This window comes from Bufo bufo, chromosome 5 (assembly GCF_905171765.1).
Source record: "Bufo bufo chromosome 5, aBufBuf1.1, whole genome shotgun sequence".
NCBI lineage: Eukaryota > Metazoa > Chordata > Amphibia > Anura > Bufonidae > Bufo > Bufo bufo.
The window spans coordinates 433,568,241-433,587,595 of record NC_053393.1 but is presented as its reverse complement, the minus strand read 5'-3'; the positions used below and the strand labels follow the sequence as shown (position 1 = coordinate 433,587,595).

General features: G+C 44.0%; 1 protein-coding gene across 1 annotated transcript in view; it reads right to left on the bottom strand.

Moving 5' to 3' along the window:
* Positions 1-19,355, bottom strand: part of ATP9B (ATPase phospholipid transporting 9B (putative)) — a 255,314-nt gene that overhangs the window by 96,546 nt on the left and 139,413 nt on the right. Inside the window, exon 9 of the mRNA XM_040433993.1 lies at positions 7,044-7,292. Coding sequence (XP_040289927.1) covers positions 7,044-7,292 — 249 coding nt within the window. The remainder of the gene's footprint in view (positions 1-7,043; positions 7,293-19,355) is intronic.

Sequence of the window (19,355 nt, the reverse complement as noted above, 5' to 3'; positions counted from 1 at the left end):
TGGAAGCTAAAGTTCATGTCTGCCAATTCAAGCCTGTCAGAAAAATTCATATTTTGCCTGCTGTGCGCCCATAGGCTACAAGCACATATGGGGTGTTACCTGAATGGGGAGAAAATGGGGAACACAACCTGGGGTGCATTTTCTCCTTTAACCCCTTGTGAGAAAAAATTGGGGTCTGCTAGTAATTATTATTTTTTTTTTTTACAAATATGTGGTTTGAAATGCTTTCACAAGTATTTGTCTTCTGTGAGACACCTGTTCGCTGAAAAGTACCCTTTCTACCACTTAAAATGTTCGTACGGGGGTGCTCTTTCCGAAATGTGGTCACTTGTTCGGGTTTTTCATTTCTGGGGACCTCAGCAATTTATTTAATGCGACATGGCACCTAAAATACATGTCTTCCAATTCAGGTCAGCAAAATCCATATTTAGCTGTTTGACTCTAGAGCCCTGCCATGCGCCCATTTTTTGAGCACATATGGGGTGTTGGTGTAATCAGGGGGAAATGGGGAACAAAATGTGGGATGCATTTTGTCCTGTTACCCCTTGTGAAAGTGAAAAATGTGGGTGTAAGGCCTCATGCATATGAACGTTGTGTGTTTTGCGGTCCGCAAAACCACGGATCCGCCAACCACGGATGGCATCCAAGTGCGTTACGCAATTTGCGGAACGGCACGGACAGCCATTAATATAACTGCCTATTCTTGTCCGCAAAACGCAGACAAGAATAGGGGAGGTTATATTTTTTTTGCGGACCACGGAACGGAACATCGGATGCGGACAGCACACAGAGTGCTGTCCGCATCTTTTGCAGCCCCAAAGAAGTAAATGGGTCCGCATCCGAGCCACCAAAACTGCGACTCGGATGCAGACTAAAACAACGGCCGTGTGAATGAGGCCTAAAGCAACTTTTTCTGGAAAAAATTTTACATTTTCATTTTCACAGCCAAGCGTTTCCTAATTCTGTGAAACGCCAATGGGTCAAAGTGCTCACTACACACCTTGAAATATTCCTTGAGGGGTGTAATTTCCGGAATGGGGTCACTTTTTAGGGGTTTCCACTGTAGGGCCACCTCAGGGTGTCTTCACATGCGACATAGCTCCCAATTACCATTACAGCTAAATCCGCTCTCCTAACGCCATATGGTGCTCCTTCCATTCTGAAGCCTGCTGTGTGCCCATACATCATTTTATGAGCACATATGGGGTGTTGGCATATTCGGGGGAAAGGGGAACAAAATGTGGGGTTCATTTTGTCCTGTTACTCCTTGTGAAAGTAAAAAATGTGGGTTTAAAGCAACTTTTTCTGGAAAAAATTGTAATTTTTCATTTTCACAGCCATGCGTTTCCTAATTCTGTGAAACGCCCGATGGGTCAAAGTGCTCACTACACACCTTGAAATATTCCTTGAGGGGTGTATTTTCCGGAATGGGATCACTTTTTGGGGGTTTACACTCAAGGTGTACCTCAGATTGTGTTCAATTGCAAGATGGTGCCTGTCAATTATTCTGGTGAAATCTGCCTTCCAGAAGCCATTTGGTGCTCCATTCCTTCTGACCCCTGTGGTACGCCCATATAGCAGTATACAAGCACATATGGGGTATTGCTGTAATCAGGAGAAAATAGGCAATAATTTAGGGTGTATATTTTCTCCAGTTCCCCCTTGTGAAAGTGAAAAATTTCACAGCCAATTCCATGAATCAATGTTGAGGACAAAGTTCTCACTACACATTTTGAAATATTCCTTGAGGGGTGTAGTTTCCAGAATGGGGTGAATTTTGGGGGGTTTCCACTCTAGGGGTACCTTAAGATGTCTTCCTATGCGACATAGCTCCTGCAAAATCTGTCCTCCAAAAGCCCTATGGTGCTATTTCCCTTTTAACCCTGCCATGCACCCATACATCATTTTCGGAGCACACATGGGGTATTGGCGCATTCGGGGGGAAATGGGGAACAAAATGTGGGGTGTATTTTATTCTGTTACCCCTTATAAAAGTGAAAAAATGTGGGTGTAAAGCAACTTTTTTGGGAAAAAAAAATCATAATTTTTCTTTTTCACAGCCAAGCGTTTCCTAATTCTGTGAAACGCCTGATGGGTCAAAGTGCTCACTAAACACCTAGAAATATTCCTTGAGGGGTGTAATTTCCGAAATGGGGGGTATCTCAGGGTGTGTTCAATTGCAAGATGGCGCTAGTCAATTATTCCGGTGTAATAGATTTTTAAGTTTTTTTTGGCTGTTAACCCTTGATGTGTTGCAGAAAAAATTTATTAAAATTAAAAATCTGCAAAAAGAAAGTGAAATTTTGAAATTTCATTCCCATTTTTATTTAATTCTCGTGTGGCACCTAAAGGGATAGCAAAGTTTGTAAAATCAGTTTTGAATAGCTTGAGGGGTGTAGTTTCTAAAATGGGGTGATTCATGGGTGGTTTCTAATATGTAAGCCCAGAAAGTGACTTCATAACTGAACTGGTCCTGAAAAAATTGGGGTTTGGAAATGTTCTCAGAAATTTTAAGATTTGCTTCTAAACTTCCAAGCCTTCCAACATCCCCAAAAAATAAAATGTAATTTTCAAAATGATCCAAACATGAAGTAGACATATGGGGAATGGTGTAAAGTAATAACTATTTTTGGAGGCATTACTATCTATTATAAAAGTAGAGAAATTGGTAAATTTGGTATTTTTTATAAATAAAAATGAAATTTTTTGACTCAATTTTACCACTGTCATGAAGTACAATATGTGACGAGAAAATCTCAGAATGGCTTGGATAAGTAAAAGCGTTTTAAAGTTATTACCACATAAAGAAACACATGTCAGATTTGCTAAAAATGGCCCGGGCAGAAAGGTGAAAAATGGCCCGGTCCTGAAAGGGTTAAGGTTTTAGAGGTTTTGACATCATGGCGTTTACTGTGCACTAAAAATGACATGATGTCCTTATTCTGTGGCTCAATGCAAATACAGCGATACCAAACTTGTATAATTATTATTTTTTTACTACTTTTAAAAAATAAAGATCTTTGAAAAAAAAAATTACTTTGCATCGCCATTTTCGAATAGCCATATATTTTTTATATTTCCATCCACAGAGTTGTGTAAGGGCTTATTTTTTGTGGGACGAACTGTAGTTTTAATTGGTACCATTTTTGTGCTACGTCCAATTTTTTGATCACTGTTATTACATTTTCTGGGGTAAAAGGTGACTAAAAAATGATGAATCACGTGGTTTTAATTTTTTTCCATTACGGTGTTCACCACACAGGAAATTATTTTTAATATTTTAACAGTTCAGACATTTACGGACGGGGCGATACCTGATGTGTTTATTTTTTTTATTGTTTATATATTTTTATATGTCAAATTGGGAAAGGGGGGTGATTTAAACTTTTAATATATATATATTTTTTTACTTTTATAATAACTTTAAACCCCCTTAGGGGGCCTGGGATCTTTTGATCCCTTGTCCCATTCACCCTAATAAAGATCTTTTAGGGTGAATGGTATTATACCTCGTTCCCTGATGAGCTGTGTCTCGTGCACAGCTTAGCAGGGAGCTTACCGTGGCAGGCCTGGGAAGCTGAAGTAGCAAATTATTACTAACCAGAGTTTGTAAGAACGGTCGTTAGTGATTATCTGCCTGTGTAAAGGTGCTGGCAATTACTCGCTGAATGACCGTTTTTGGGTAATAGGATCATTCATGTGGTCACCTAAATCATTGTTTCTAAAAAGCAATCTGCTGCCGGCAAATAATTTGTCAGTATGGGGAAGAGTGATGGCATTAGACAGCGCTCCTTACCATAAGGTGGGGGAGATACCTGCATGTAATAGCAGCAATCTTCTTCACTGACAGGCGATTGTCGAGAAGAAATGCTTCCATCTCGACAATCATCTGCTCAGTAGAGCAGTGTAAAGGGTCCTTTAGAATATTTCAGAAGTGCGGGAGGTAACTAGATTACCTGGAGAAAAACCCATGAAAACACAGAGAGAGAACTTACAAATTCCATACAGATGTTGCCTTGGATGCATTTGAACCCATACCTGCAGTGCCACAAGGCAACAGTGCTAATCACTGAGCCACCAAGTTAAAATAATTAAAAACTAGCAACATACAAAGGGGACATAAAGATATGATCCATAGTAAATATGTAGACATATCAAGAGACAAAAACATGTAAAATAAAAATATACAAACTAATCCCCATAAAGTAAAAAATATCCTGTATAGCATAAAAGTGCTAATTGGAATTCTAGACAACATACTTAAATAAATGATGTGGCACGAAATATAGAATATAGCAAAAATAGGACCCATAAATTATGTATGGTTAATACCAAGATCCAGCCTTACCGTACAAGTGAGTTTAACATACAGAAATAATCTACCATTAAATTTACTTTTTTGATGAGCACTGTCACATATTCTGGGTCAAGGAAATGAATAGTAAAATGAAAATGAATGGCCTTGCTTTTGAGATTATCTGATTCAGTTACTATAAGGCTTATTGCACACGACAGTATATTTTCACGGTCCGCAAAACGGGGTCCCGTTTTTCCGTGATCCGTGACCGTTTTTTCGTCCGTGGGTCTTCCTTGATTTTTGGAGGATCCTCGGACATGAAAAAAAAGTCGTTTTGGTGTCCGCCTGGCCGTGCGGAGCCAAACGGATCCGTCCTGAATTACAATGCAAGTCAATGGGGACGGATCCGTTTGACGTTGACACAATATGGTGCCATTTCAAACGGATCCGTCCCCATTGACTTTCAATGTAAAGTCTGGAGTCCCTTTTATACCATCGGATCAGAGTTTTCTCCAATCCGATGGTATATTTTAACTTGAAGCGTCCCCATCACCATGGGAACGCCTCTATGTTAGAATATACTGTCGGATATGAGTTAGATCGTGAAACCTCATTTCCGACAGTATATTCTAACACAGAGGCGTTCCCATGGTGATGGGGACGCTTCTAGTTAGAATATACTACAAACTGTGTACATGACTGCCCCCTGCTGCCTGGCAGTATCCGATCTCTTACAGGGGGCCGTGATCAGCACAATTAACCCCTCAGGTGCCGCACCTGAAGGGGTTAATTGTACTATCATATCCCCCTGTAAGAGATCAGGGCTGCCAGGCAGCAGGGGGCAGACCCCCCCCGGGGCAGACCCCCCCCCCTCCCCCCAGTTTGAATATCATTGGTGGCCAGTGCGGCCCCCCCCCTCCTCCCTCTATTGTAATAAATCGTTGGTGGCACAGTGTGCGCCCCCCCCCCTTCCTCCCTCTATTGTAATAAATCGTTGGTGGCACAGTGTGCGCCCCCCATCGGCCCCCCCTCCCTCTATAGCATTAACAACATTGGTGGCCAGTGTGCGGCCTCCCATCTCCCCCCCCCCCCCCGATCAATGGTGGCAGCGGGTTACTAGCAATAGTACAATAGTAAAAGATTCATACTTATCTGGGAGCTGCGATGTTCGTGTCCGGCCGGGAGCTCCTCCTACTGGTAAGTGACAGTTCATTTAGCAATGCGCCGCACAGACCTGTCACTTACCAGTAGGTGGAGCTCCCGGCCGGACACGAACATCGCAGCAGCAGCCAGCAGCAGGTAAGTATGAATCTTCTACTATTGTACTATTGCTAAGTAACCATGGCAACCAGGACTGTAGTAGCGTCCTGGTTGCCATGGTTACCGATCGGAGCCCCAGCGATTAAACTGGGACTCCGATCGGAACTCCGCTGCCACCAATGATGGGGGGGGGGGGGGGGGGGGAGATGGGAGGCCGCACACTGGCCACCAATGTTGTTAATGCTATAGAGGGAGGGGGGGCCGATGGGGGGCGCACACTGTGCCACCAACGAATTATTACAATAGAGGGAGGGAGGGGGGGGGGCCACACTGTGCCACCAACGAATTATTACAATAGAGGGGGGGGGGGGCCGCACTGGCCACCAACCTATTATTACAATAGAGGGGGGGGGGCCGCACTGGCCACCAATGATATTCAAACTGGGGAGGGGGGGAGGGTCTGCCCCCTGCTGCCTGGCAGCCCTGATCTCTTACAGGGGGATATGATAGTACAATTAACCCATTCAGGTGCCGCACCTGAAGGGGTTAATTGTGCTGATCACAGCCCATGTAAGAGATCGAGTGCTTCCAGGCAGCAGGGGGCAGTCTTGTACACAGTTTGTAGTGTATTCTAACTAGAAGCGTCCCCATCACCATGGGAACGCTTCTGTGTTAGAATATACTGTCGGTTCTGAGTTTTCACGAAGTGAAAACTCAGCTATGAAAAAGCTTTTATGCAGACGGATCTTCGGATCCGTCTGTATAAAAAGTAACCTACGGCCACGGATCACGGACACGGATGCCAATCTTGTGTGCATCCGTGTTCTTTCACGGACCCATTGACTTGAATGGGTCCGTGAACCGTTGGCCGTGAAAAAAATAGGACAGGTCATATTTTTTTCACGGCCAGGAAACACGGATCTCGGATGCGGCTGCAAAACGGTGCATTTTCAGTTTTTTCCACGGACCCATTGAAAGTCATGGAGTCCGCGAAAAAAAAACGGAAAACGGCACAACGGCCACGGGTGCACACAACGGTCGTGTGAAAGAGGCCTAACCATGAGGGTTCAACAAGGCTAAAAAGGTAGAATTCCCCTTTAATAAGACTGATTTTCCCCCAAGCTGATCAAACATCTGTTTATAATGAAAATCATGAAGCTACGTTAGAAGATCAGACAGAGCCCTATGGCTTTATGGGATCTGTCAGGGCTTTGGTATTTTTGATGGTAAGAGTAGTGCTGCAGACTGCGCTGTGTTTGCTGTTCGGAGAATCGGAAAGCTTGCTGGAATACCACAGTGGCTTACAATGTAAGAGCACACAGAGCTTACAATTCATCAGAGAGACAGCCCCTCACAAGAAGTGACTGGCTTCACTGACCATTACCTTTTCTGAAATAAATATATTACATGTTACATTTGCGAAATTTGCAAAAATACTATCAAAGTCGGCATTAGAAGATATAATTAGGGAAAAAAGCACACTGACCTCATCAGGGCTTGAGGCTTGGTAGGTGCGGTTTTCATCACTGAAGTCCTGATCCACTTCAGCTCCCTCTGCCTCTCCATTCACACCAGCACGAGATTCATAGACAGGAGTAACATTATGGCACAAGGCAATTGCTTTCACTGCCTCATGGACCCTGCTGCTCACAGTCTTACGGACTTTAGGTGCTGAAGATTGGACTTTTTTTGAAGGAGTTGCACTGGTATTGTTATTATTTGTTTGGGGCGGCACCTTTAAAATAGACAAATGCAAAAATTAAAGGCACTTTCATTAAAGCAAAACAACATTTTCATGTGTAATTATAAATCCAATGTGGGGCCTGTATATCAGAGAGTTGTAAAAATAAAGTATGCACTATAATTGACAAGCCTAAATGTATGACTAAGATGCTCAAATTTAAAGAAGAACATCTGGAATAGCTGCACAGATTTTTTTTTCATTTGCAGCTGTTCCAGATCCCTAAAGCACCCGCCGTCCCTGTCCCTTTTTTTGCAGAAAATACTTTTTTTAGTGCAGAAGACTTTTTTATGCAGAAAATACTTTTTTTGTGCAAAAAATACTTTTTTTTCTTCTAAACTTAATTTCAAATTTATTACAAGCCCTTTCACGTGTGAAAATACTACATACACACCCCTCACACTAAATAAAGGTTTACATATTTCACCTGTCACACCCCAATAAAATAAAAATGGCCCATCCATCCCAACGACTATACTCAGCTGAAGAGGCATACGCCATGCTTGCCTCCGATACTGAGACTACTAGCAAGGGAGAAGAGGATGCCACTTTACTCCTCTACCCCTCATCATCATCATCATCCGCTGATGAGGGACCCTCTAGAAGTCGCCCCAGGGTAGCAGCAGAGGCAGCCCCCCAAAGTGACCCCATATGGACCCCACCCCATGATGATTATCAGCCCCAAATTCCAGAGTTTGTGGGAAACTCTGGAATCCAAATTGACTGCACGGGCTTCACAAAAAAAAATATTTTTTCAAAATCTTTTTCAGTGAAGATTTAGTAAATTTTATTATGGTCCAAACAAATTTATATGCCCAACAGTTTATTACCCAGAACCCCACATCGCCATTCGTGGACCCCAGTTACAGCAGCAGAAATGAAAATCTTCCTGCTGCATATGGGGCTTGTTAAAAAAACAGAAATAAGACAGTATTGGAGTGCGGATATCTTGTACCACACTCCAATGTTCAGTAATTGCATTGCCTGGAATAGATTTGATTCTTAAGTTTTTGCATTACAACGATAATGCACAGTGTCAGCCCCAAAACGACCCAACAATTGATCAGCTTTTTAAAATTAGGCCCATCCTTGACCACTGCAGCACCAAGTTTGCTGAAGTGTACACCCCAGAACAAAATATCTTGTGACACAGTGAAAGGTTTTGTCTGGGAAAACAGGTATTTATCTCCCAGCATTTGCTGCTGGGCTGATTTACAGCCAGGTGAGGGCTCAGAAGCCAGGTCTCTGTGTTGGGATCTAGCAGCCTTGTGTCTGGATGAAGGCTTGCTACCTGTTTAGCTTGAAAACAGGTTGGTGCTGCTATGGTCAAGGACTCTTTGAGACAGAATTGCCGCATGGTGTGAATTCCCACCAACACCGCAAGGTGACTTTTTGTTTGATTAGGACTGCTTGTTTTGTCACTTGCCTAAAGTGTGAAAAAACACAACTGTTTTATCCAAAGAACTTGTTGTTGCCTCTATGCTGCGTTCGCTAATCCTGTCTACCAGAGCGAAACACCACAATTGGTGGAAGATGCGGGCATGAGCAGTGAGGCTGGCGATGTACAAGAAAGTGGCCATCAGGGAAAAGCTACACTGTGACCAGTGGGCTGAGGTCGTCGCTCTGTTCCTGGCATCCGATTACCAGCGGGTGTATTTCAACTTCCCGGCACTGTGACCTGCTATGAGAGTGACTGATACCCATGAGACAGGGGTAACCCTAGCAGAGTGGCCAGAACCCTGGGAACCTGAGACCGAAGGGCCAGCGGTAGGGGTGACCGCCATTTCGGTGGTAGAGGGGGAGACAACCCCGCTAAGTGTGATGGTGGGAGACGTGGAGGACTTTCCACCAGGTCCTGAATTGGCAGACCCCAATGTCTCTGGGGATCATTTTGGTAACGCCCAACGTCGGGACCCAACCCAATCTCGCGCCTGGGAAAATAAGTTAATAGTAGATGGTGAATCACAACAACCTGGGGCAGAGTCAGTGTTTCCCCGTTTTGTGGTTCATCAGGATATTATCTATCGGGTAAACCAACTATGGGGTGAGCCTATTGTACAGTTGGTGGTCCCCAAGGCTTATCGCAAGCTTGTGTTAGATCTAGCCCACTAACACATTCTCGGGGGTCACCTGGGGCTGCAGAAAACTCAGGATTGTATTCTACAGCGGTTTTACTGGCCCAGCATATTCAAAGAAGTTGAAGAGTTTTGTAAGTCTTGCCCGACCTGCCAGATAACTAGCCCCCAGACACATTTCCGTAGTCCCCGATTATCGTAGTACCATTTGACCGAATAGCTATGGACCTCATAGGCCCAGTACCAAAGTCCGCCAGAGGGCATCAACACATCTTAGCCATTCTAGACTACGCCACTCTGTACCCGGAGGCGGTGCCACTGCGGCATACCTCGGTCAAACTCATAGCTAAGGAATTAAAGGAGATGTTTTCCCAAGTAGGACTACCTAAAGGGACCCCTTTTATGTCCAAGGTGATGAGGGAACTCTGTAAGTTACTGCACATAAAACAGCTACGGACGTCCGTTTACCATCCGCAAATGGACTGTCTGGTAGAAAGGTTTAACCAAACATTAAAAAATATGTTGAAAAGGGTGGTGGCTAAAGATGGGAAGGACTGGGACCTCATTCTGCCCTATCTCAGGTTCGCAGTGCGAGAGGTACCCCAGGGCTCTACTGTTTTCTTTCCCATCGTACTGCTATATGGCAGACACCCTCGTGGTCTCTTGGACGTGGCCAAAGAGGAGTGGGAACAACAACCCACTCCACATAAAAGTTTCATTGAGTACTTTACCCAGATGCAAGATCGGATAGAGACAGTGTTGCCTCTTGTTAGGGAGCATATGGAGGCAGCTCAGCGAGCCCAGAGTCGGGTATATAATCGGCAGGCTCGGGTCTGGATCTTTAACCCGGATGATTGGGTTTTGGTTCTGGTGCTGACTGTGGACAGTAAGTTCCTGGCTAGGTGGAGGGGGCCCTACTAGGTACTATAGAAAATTGGAGATGTAAACTACATGGTACACAAGGCAGGGCGGTGAAAGCCGGAACAGGTTTACCATGTGAATTTACTCAAACCGTGGAAAGGTAGGGAAACCTGTACAGAAGACAGCCCTCTGTCTGATGCAAAAGAGGCGGCTGCCACAGTAAAAATTGCTGACAGTCTCTCCTCTAAAATGACTCAGGAGGCCAGGGAGTTCGTTAGTTGGAACACGGATGTGTTCTCGGACCTCCCAGGACGCACTTCCATAATCCAGCATGACATTGTCACTGAGCCTCAGGCAAAAGTCTGATTAAAACCATACCGGGTACCCGAGGCTCGGCGACAAGCCATATCGGAGTAGGTGCAGCTAATGTTGCACCTAGACGTCATTGAGGAGTCAAAAAGTGAGTGGGCTAGTCCTATAGTATTGATACCCAAGCCAGACGGGACGTTGCGGTTTTGTAATGACTTTCGAAAACTTAACGAGGTTTCCAAATTCAATGCGTATCCCATGCCCCGGGTGGATAAGCTCATTGAAAGGTTAGAACAAGTCCAGTATTATTCTGTTTTGAACTTCACGAAAGGGTACTGGCAGGTGACCTTAACGGAGGCTGCCAAAGAGAAAATTGCCTTCATCACGCCTGAGGAGCTGTATCAATATAAGGTCTTACCCTTTGGTCTGCATGGCGCCCCCCGCCACTTTTCAGCGACTAATGCACATCGTGCTTCGTCCACATCGTCGGCTTACCTGGACGATATTGTCATCCACAGTACCGACTGGGAAAATCACCTGTCCAAAGTGCATTTTATAGTGGACTCCCTTCAGAAAGCTGGCCTAACCGCTAACGAAAAAAAAAGTGCGATAGGCTTAGAAGAGACTAAGTACCTGGGGTATGTCATTGGGCGCGGAGTCATCAAACCCAAAGTGAACAAAATAGAGGCGATACGGAATTGGCTCCGACCTGTCACCACTAGGCAAATAAAGTAATTCCTGGGAATGGTGGGCTATTACATGAGGTTTGTTCCCCACTTTGCTACTCTAGCAGTGCCCTTGACAGGGCTCTTGAAGGGACGAAAATCAGTGATGGTTCGCTGGGATGATCGGGCAGAAGAGACTTTTGCCAATTTGAAGTCGGCCCTGTGCGGGTCCCAGGTTTTGGCGACGCCTGACTTCAAAAGGGAGTTTATAGTACAGACCGATGCCTCAGCCGTAAGCTCACCCCAGCCGAAACCCGGTATAGTATAGTGGAGAGAGAGTGCCTGGCTTTCAAGTGGGCACTAGAATCTCTCCGCTATTATTTATTGGGGAGAAAATTCCGCCTGGTGACTGACCACTCCCCTCTCAAGTGGATGAGCCAGGCCAAGGACAGAAATACCCGGGTCACCTGATGGTTTCTCTCCCTAAAAAACTTTACGTTTTCAGTGGAACACAGGGCAGGTCAGTTACAGGGAAACGCGGATGCCCTGTCCTGGGTACACTGTCTGGCGTGTGTTCACCCCCTCAGGGTTGAAAAAAAGGCGGGTGGGTATGTGACATAGTGAGACATTTTGTCTGGGAAAACAGGTATTTTCCTTCCTCCCAGCATGTGCTGCTGGGCTGATTTACAGCCAGGTGAAGTAAAATACCGGGTTTTGGCAGCACCTGGCTGTCCTTAAATAGGCAGCTGGGCTCCGAAGCCATGTCTCTGTGTTGGGATCTGGGAGCCTTGTGTCTGGATGAAGGCTTGCTACCTGTTTGGCGTGAAAACAGGTTGGTGCTGCTATGGTCAAGGACTCTTTGAAGCAGAATTGCCGCATGGTGTGAATTACCACCAACACCACAAGGTGACTTTTTGTTTGATTATGACTACTTGTTTTGTCACTTGCCTAAAGTGTGAATAAAACACTGAACTGTTTTATCCAAAGAACTTGTTGTTGCCTCTATACTGCGTCCGCTAATCCTGTCTACCAGAGCGAAAACCCACAGGGGAGGGTAAGATTCCGCCAGTACCTGCCCAGCAAGCGAGCAAGGTACGGCATAAAAATTTATAAACTCTGTGAGAGTAACTCCGGGTACACCTATAGGTTTCAGGATGAAGGGAAAGACTCTCGGATTGAACCCCCAAAATGCCCCCCCTGTCCTAGGAGTTAGTGGGAATATAGTGTGAAACTTACTGCACCCACTGCTGGATAAGGGTTACCACTTACCACCTCTATGTGGACAACTATTATACCAGCATAACACTATTCATGTACTTAACTACCAGAGGTACTGTGGCGTGTGGTACAGTACGCAAAAATCAGAGAGGACTCCCTAGATCCCTGGTAGGGCAACCACTGAGAAAGGGTGAAAGCAGGGCTCTCCTCCATGAGAACATGCTGGTGGTTAAAGGGGTTGGCCACTCTCCAAGTATTTGCTACTACTGTGTGGGATGCAGGGAAAAAGTTAATTTCCTAATATATGTCATTAAGCAGATCTGCCTGTTTTTTATCTGAAGACACGCCCCCTGAGCCCGCTCTGCCCTGCAGCCAAATCCGTCCATAGCTGCATGCGACATGGAGGAGCTTCACAACAAGCTCGTCCATGCCAGATGATCTGTGCAGTCTATCTGTGCCTGCGCACTTCTCCCTAACCTGTTAGAGCAGAGCATGTACAGTCTGCTCCCATCACTGGTGCCCTCAGAGTGTGAAAAAAATCAGCAGCTAGTAGAGGAGGATGGATGTGCTTCCCTGAAGTTCTCTGCCATAACACCCTCCTGAGCCCCTGCATACAGTAGGCATTTGTAAGATTTTTTTCCGGAGCTTAGATTTGACCAACTAAATATATATATATATATATATATATATAGATATAGATATAAATATATAAATATACATATATATATATATATATATATATATATATATATAAATAAACACACAGTATATAAATATATATATATGTGTGTTATATATTTACAGTATATACATAATTATATGTGCATATAAACAATATATATATATAAAATATATAAAGCTGAGTGTATGTGTGTGTATGTATGTGTGTATGTATGTGTATGTTTGTACGCTAAAGGAATCCGCACTCAGTCCAGTCTCATTTATAATCACGAAATTTGGCACACAGGTACACCAGGTGTCCGGGAAGGTTTGAGACCAGGTCTTAGCACTTTAGGACATACCATTCCTGAGATATTCCCCAAAAATGCCAATAGAAGCTTGGTCACATGACCCTTATCAGCCAATAGAAGCTCGCAGGTCCTTCAGCCTCCACATACACAGTTTTACTCCAGGTTTTCAGAACAACCCGGCCATTTATTTTCACTGCTGTAGGACAGCTTTAAAGGAAATCTGTCACCAGGATAATCGCTATTGAAGTAAAGCCATGGCCTAATAGCACTTAGTACCTTATTTGAAGATGTGCCTTTGTTGCAGCAATAGATGCTTTTATCCTCTGAAAATTCAGTTTCTTTGGTATGCAAATGAGCCAGTAAGGTGCCCAGAGGGGCGTCACTCTTGCAGGAAGGAGCCCAGACACGCCCCCTGCCACAATGTGTCCACCTTCAAAAGACTTAAAACCCCTCCCCAGGTCCCACTAAGCCACACCATGATCTGGTTAGGTCTCGCCCCCTTCCACTCCTGAGCCGACTGGGGGTGGGAGGGAGGGTGACTTTCTCCCTGTAGCTTGCACTAAGATAGCAAAGTGCTGCTGTCTTAGAGTGAGCTGTTCAAAAGGCCACACCCCATCCAGTTAGGCCACGCCCCTGCCACAGTGTGTGTGTGTATATATATATATATATATATATATATATATATATATATATACATATATATACACATATACATACAGGTGAAACTCAAAAAATTTGAATATTGTGCAAAAGTTTACTTATTTCAGTAATGCAACTTAAAATTAGAATATTGTGAAAAGGTTCAATATTCTAGGCTCAAAGTGTCACACTCATCAGCTAATTAATCCATATCCCCCGAGCAAAGGGTACCTGAGATTGTGACTTTGGGGTTTTCATAAGCTGTAAGCCATAACCATGCAAATTATAAAATATAAAGGCTTGAAATATCTCGCTTTGCATGTAATGAGTCTATCTCATATATTAGTTTCACCTTTTAATTATTATTATTTTTTTTTTATGTTTAAAGGGACCGTCCAGATCTATTGATGAAATATTCGCAGAATAGGTCATCAGTATCTGATCAGTGGGGACCTGACAACTGGCATCCCCGCCAATCAGCTGGATGAAGAGGAGGCAGTGCTCCATGCGAGCGCTGCTTCCTCTTCGTTACACTGCTTGTCGTCTCGCAAGTGCAGTGTAATAAAAGTACTCACTCCATTCAGGTGAATGGAGCCAGTGCTTGTAATTATACTACGTCTCTGCTCCAGAGGAGACAACGCATAGTGTAATGACCAGGAAGCACCGCCTCCTCTTCATACAGTTGATCGGCAGGGTGCCGCGTGCCGGACCCCTTCCGATCAGATATTGATGACCTATCTTGATAATAGGTCATGAATATATATAGAAGGACAACCCCTTTCATCCCTTTAAGACCAGGCCATTTTCCAATTTTTAGTTTTGGCCTTCCTGGAGCCATAACTTTTATAATTTTCCATTCAAATAGCTGTATGAGGGCTTGTTTTTTTTGCAGGACAAATAGTATTTTTTATTGGCACCATGTACTTTTGAATTTGCTGTGGTGTAAAGCTGTAAAATCCAATGTAAAAAATAAATAAATCTGCCAGAGTGTAATTACAGTGATACCACATTTGCAATTTTTTTCTTTTAATACTGAAAAAGATAATTAAAAAAAAATATATTCTTTTCTTTGCATCTCCATATTCTGATCCCCATTTCTGTTTTAGAATTCTATCTACGTTGATGAATGAGGCCCAATTTTTTGTGTTGTTTTATTATTTAACGACTTTGGAGTGCGTGGGTGAGTGGATTTTTGATCACTTTTTATTCTCTTTTTTTAATTTTTTTTATGAAGCAATGAAAAAAGTTAAATTGGCCATTTTGATTTATTTTTTTCAGTTATACTGTCCAGCTTAAGGGATTCATATTTTAATAGTGATAGCTTTTTTTTTTTTTAAAGTGGCGGTGCCAAAGATAATTTATTGTCACAGTGCAGAGTTCCGGGAGGCGGGGACGGTTGGGGCACGCTCGCGTCATCAGCGCGCCCGGCGTCGCCCATTCCCGTGGCAACCGCATGAGGGCTGAGCTTGGAACTCAGGAGTCATGTGATGCTGGCCACGTCACATGACTCCACTAGCGCCCTATTTAACCACCTCAGCCCCCAGTGCTTAAACACCCTGAAAGACCAGGCCACTTTTTACACTTCTGACCTACACTACTTTCACCGTTTATTGCTCGGTCATGCAACTTACCACCCAAATGAATTTTACCTCCTTTTCTTCTCACTAATAGAGCTTTCATTTGGTGGTATTTCATTGCTGCTGACATTTTTACTTTTTTTGTTATTAATCGAAATTTAACGATTTTTTTGCAAAAAAATGACATTTTTCACTTTCAGTTGTAAAATTTTGCAAACAAAACGAGATCCATATATAAATTTTGCTCTAAATTTATTGTTCTACATGTCTTTGATAAAAAAAAAATGTTTGGGTAAAAAAAAAAAATGGTTTGGGTAAAAGTTATAGCGTTTACAAATTATGGTACAAAAATGTGAATTTCTGCTTTTTGAAGTAGCTCTGACTTTCTGAGCACCTGTCATGTTTCCTGAGGTTCTACAATGGCCAGACAGTACAAACACCCCACAAATGACCCCATTTCGGAAAGTAGACACCCTAAGGTATTCGCTGATGGGCATAGTGAGTTCATAGAACTTTTTATTTTTTGTCACAAGTTAGCGGAAAATGATGATTTTTTTTTATTTATTTTTTCTTACAAAGTCTCATATTCCACTAACTTGTGACAAAAAATAAAAACTTCCATGAACTCACTATGCCCATCAGCGAATACCTTGGGATGACTTCTTTCCAAAATGGGGTCACTTGTGGGGTAGTTATACTGCCCTGGCATTCTAGGGGCCCAAATGTGTGGTAAGGAGTTTGAAATCAAATTCTGTAAAAAATGGCTGGTGAAATCCGAAAAGTGCTCTTTGGAATATGGGCCCCTTTGCCCACCTAGGCTGCAAAAAAGTGTTACACATCTGGTATCTCCGTATTCAGGAGAAGTTGGGGAATGTGTTTTGGGGTGTCATTTTACATATACCCATGCTGGGTGAGATAAATATCTTGGTCAAATGCCAACTTTGTATAAAAAATGGGAAAAGTTGTCTTTTGCCAAGATATTTCTCTCACCCAGCATGGGTATATGTAAAATGAAACCCCAAAACACATTGCCCAACTTCTCCTGAATACGGCGATACCAGATGTGTGACACTTTTTTGCAGCCTAGATGCGCAAAGGGGCCCACATTCCTTTTATGAGGGCATTTTTAGACATTTGGATCCCAGACTTCTTCTCACGCTTTAGGGCCCCTAAAATGCCAGGGCAGTATAAATACCCCACATGTGACCCCATTTTGGAAAGAAGACACCCCAAGGTATTCAATGAGGGGCATGGCGAGTTCATAGAATTTTTTTTTTTTTTGGCACAAGTTAGCGGAAATTGATTTTATTTATTTTTTTCTCACAAAGTCTCCCTTTCCGCTAACTTGGGACAAAAATTTCAATCTTTCATGGACTCAATATGCCCCTCACGGAATACCTTGGGGTGTCTTCTTTCCAAAATGGGGTCACATGTGGGGTATTTATACTGCCCTGGCATTCTAGGGGCCCTAAAGCGTGAGAAGAAGTCTGGAATATAAATGTCTAAAAAATTTTACGCATTTGGATTCCGTGAGGGGTAGGGTGAGTTCAAGTGAGATTTTATTTTTTGACACAAGTTAGTGGAATATGAGACTTTGTAAGAAAAAAAAAATAATTTCCGCTAACTTGGGCCAAAAAAATGTCTGAATGCAGCCTTACAGGGGGGTGATCAATGACAGGGGGGTGATCAATGACAGGGGGGTGATCAGGGAGTCTATATGGGGTGATCACCCCCCTGTCATTGATCACCCCCCTATAAGGCTCCATTCAGATGTCCGTATGTGTTTTGCGGATCCGATCCATGTATCAGTGGATCCGTAAAAATCATGCGGACATCTGAATGGAGCTTTACAGGGGGGTGATAAATGACAGGGGGGTAATCAATGACAGGGGGGTGATCAGGGAGTCTATATGGGGTGATCACCACAGTCATTGATCACGCCCCTGTAAGGCTCCATTCAGACGTCCGTATGCGTTTTGCGGATCCGATCAGTCTATCAGTGGATTCGTAAAAATCATGCGGACATCTGAATGGAGCTTTACAGGGGGGTGATCAATGACAGGGGGGTAATCAATGACAGGGGGGTGATCAGGGAGTCTATATGGGGTGATCACCACATACATTGATCACGCCCCTGTAAGGCTCCATTCAGACGTCCGTATGCGTTTTGCGGATCCGATCAGTCTATCAGTGGATCCGTAAAAATCATGCGGACATCTGAATGGAGCTTTACAGGGGGGTGATCAATGACAGGGGGGTAATCAATTACAGGGGGGTGATCAGGGAGTCTATATGGGGTGATCACCACAGTCATTGATCACGCCCCTGTAAGGCTCCATTCAGACGTCCGTATGCGTTTTGCGGATCCGATCAGTCTATCAGTGGATCCGTAAAAATCATGCGGACATCTGAATGGAGCTTGACAGGGGGGTAATCAATGACAGGGGGGTGATCAGGGAGTCTATATGGGGTGATCAGGGGCGAATAAGGGGTTAATAAGTGACAGGGGGGGTGTAGTGTAGTGTGGTGCTTGGTGCTACATATTGCTGAGCTATCTGTGTCCTCTGGTGGTCGATCCAAACAAAGGGGACCACCAGAGGACCAGGTAGCAGGTATATTAGACGCTGTTATCAAAACAGCGTCTAATATACCTGTTAGGGGTTAAAAAAAATCACATCTCCAGCCTGCCAGCGAACGATCGCCGCTGGCAGGCTGGAGATCCACTCGCTTACCTTCCGATCCTGTGAACGCGCGCGCCTGTGTGCGCGCGTTCACAGGAAATCTCGCGTCTCGCGAGAGGACGCGCCGGCGCGTCCAGGTGGAATGAAACAACGACCTCCAGGACGCGTCTGTGCGTACAGCGGTCCGGAGGTGGTTAAACAGGCAATCTGATGGCCACAGATTGCCTGTTATTGAGGTCCTTCCTGCGATATTACTTACCAGGTTTGTTGTTCCTGCTTGTCTTCTGATTACCCGTCCGTCTCATCCCTTGGTCTTGGCGTTTCCTACTGGTTCTGACTCCGGCTTCTCCTGACGATCCTCCGCTCGCTCCACTAGCACCGTGCTTCTCTCTTGGTTTTTGACTCGGCTCGTTTGACTTCTCTGTTGCATGTTTTGTCTGTCGTCCCTGCACTTATCCTAGTTGAGGGTTTGTCGACCAGTTGTCCCATTTCGCTAGGACTTGCGAGGCAAGTAGGCAGGGACAGGGGAGCGGGTTGAGCTCGGTGGTCACTTTCCCACCCCCTGTGTGTGTGACATTTATATTTTTACTTTATATTTATTTTTCATCTTTATTTTGGAGAAAGAGGGATGATTTTAATTGTAATATTTTAAAAAGCCCTCCTAATTTAAAAGCCCTCCTAAGGGATCTGAACATGCGATCTTTAGATCTTTGCTTCTCCTTATAGACTGCTGTGAATTAGCATTTGCAGTCTAAGGGCTAGTAAAAAAAAAAACACAAATGTGTGCTTTGAAATCCCTTCTCTAGTATTTCTACCTTCTGTGAGACACCTGTTTGCTGAAAAGTACCATTTCCACCACTTAAAATGTTTGTACGGGGGTGATCTCTCTGCAATGGGGTCACTTGTTGGGGTTTTTCATTTCTGGGGACCTCAGGAATTTATTTAATGCGACATGGCAGCTAAAATCCAGTTTTTGCACTTTGCATCTAGAGCCCTGCTGTGCGCCAATACAGCAGGCTACGAGCACATTTGGGGTGTTTGCAAAAAGAGGAGAAAATTGG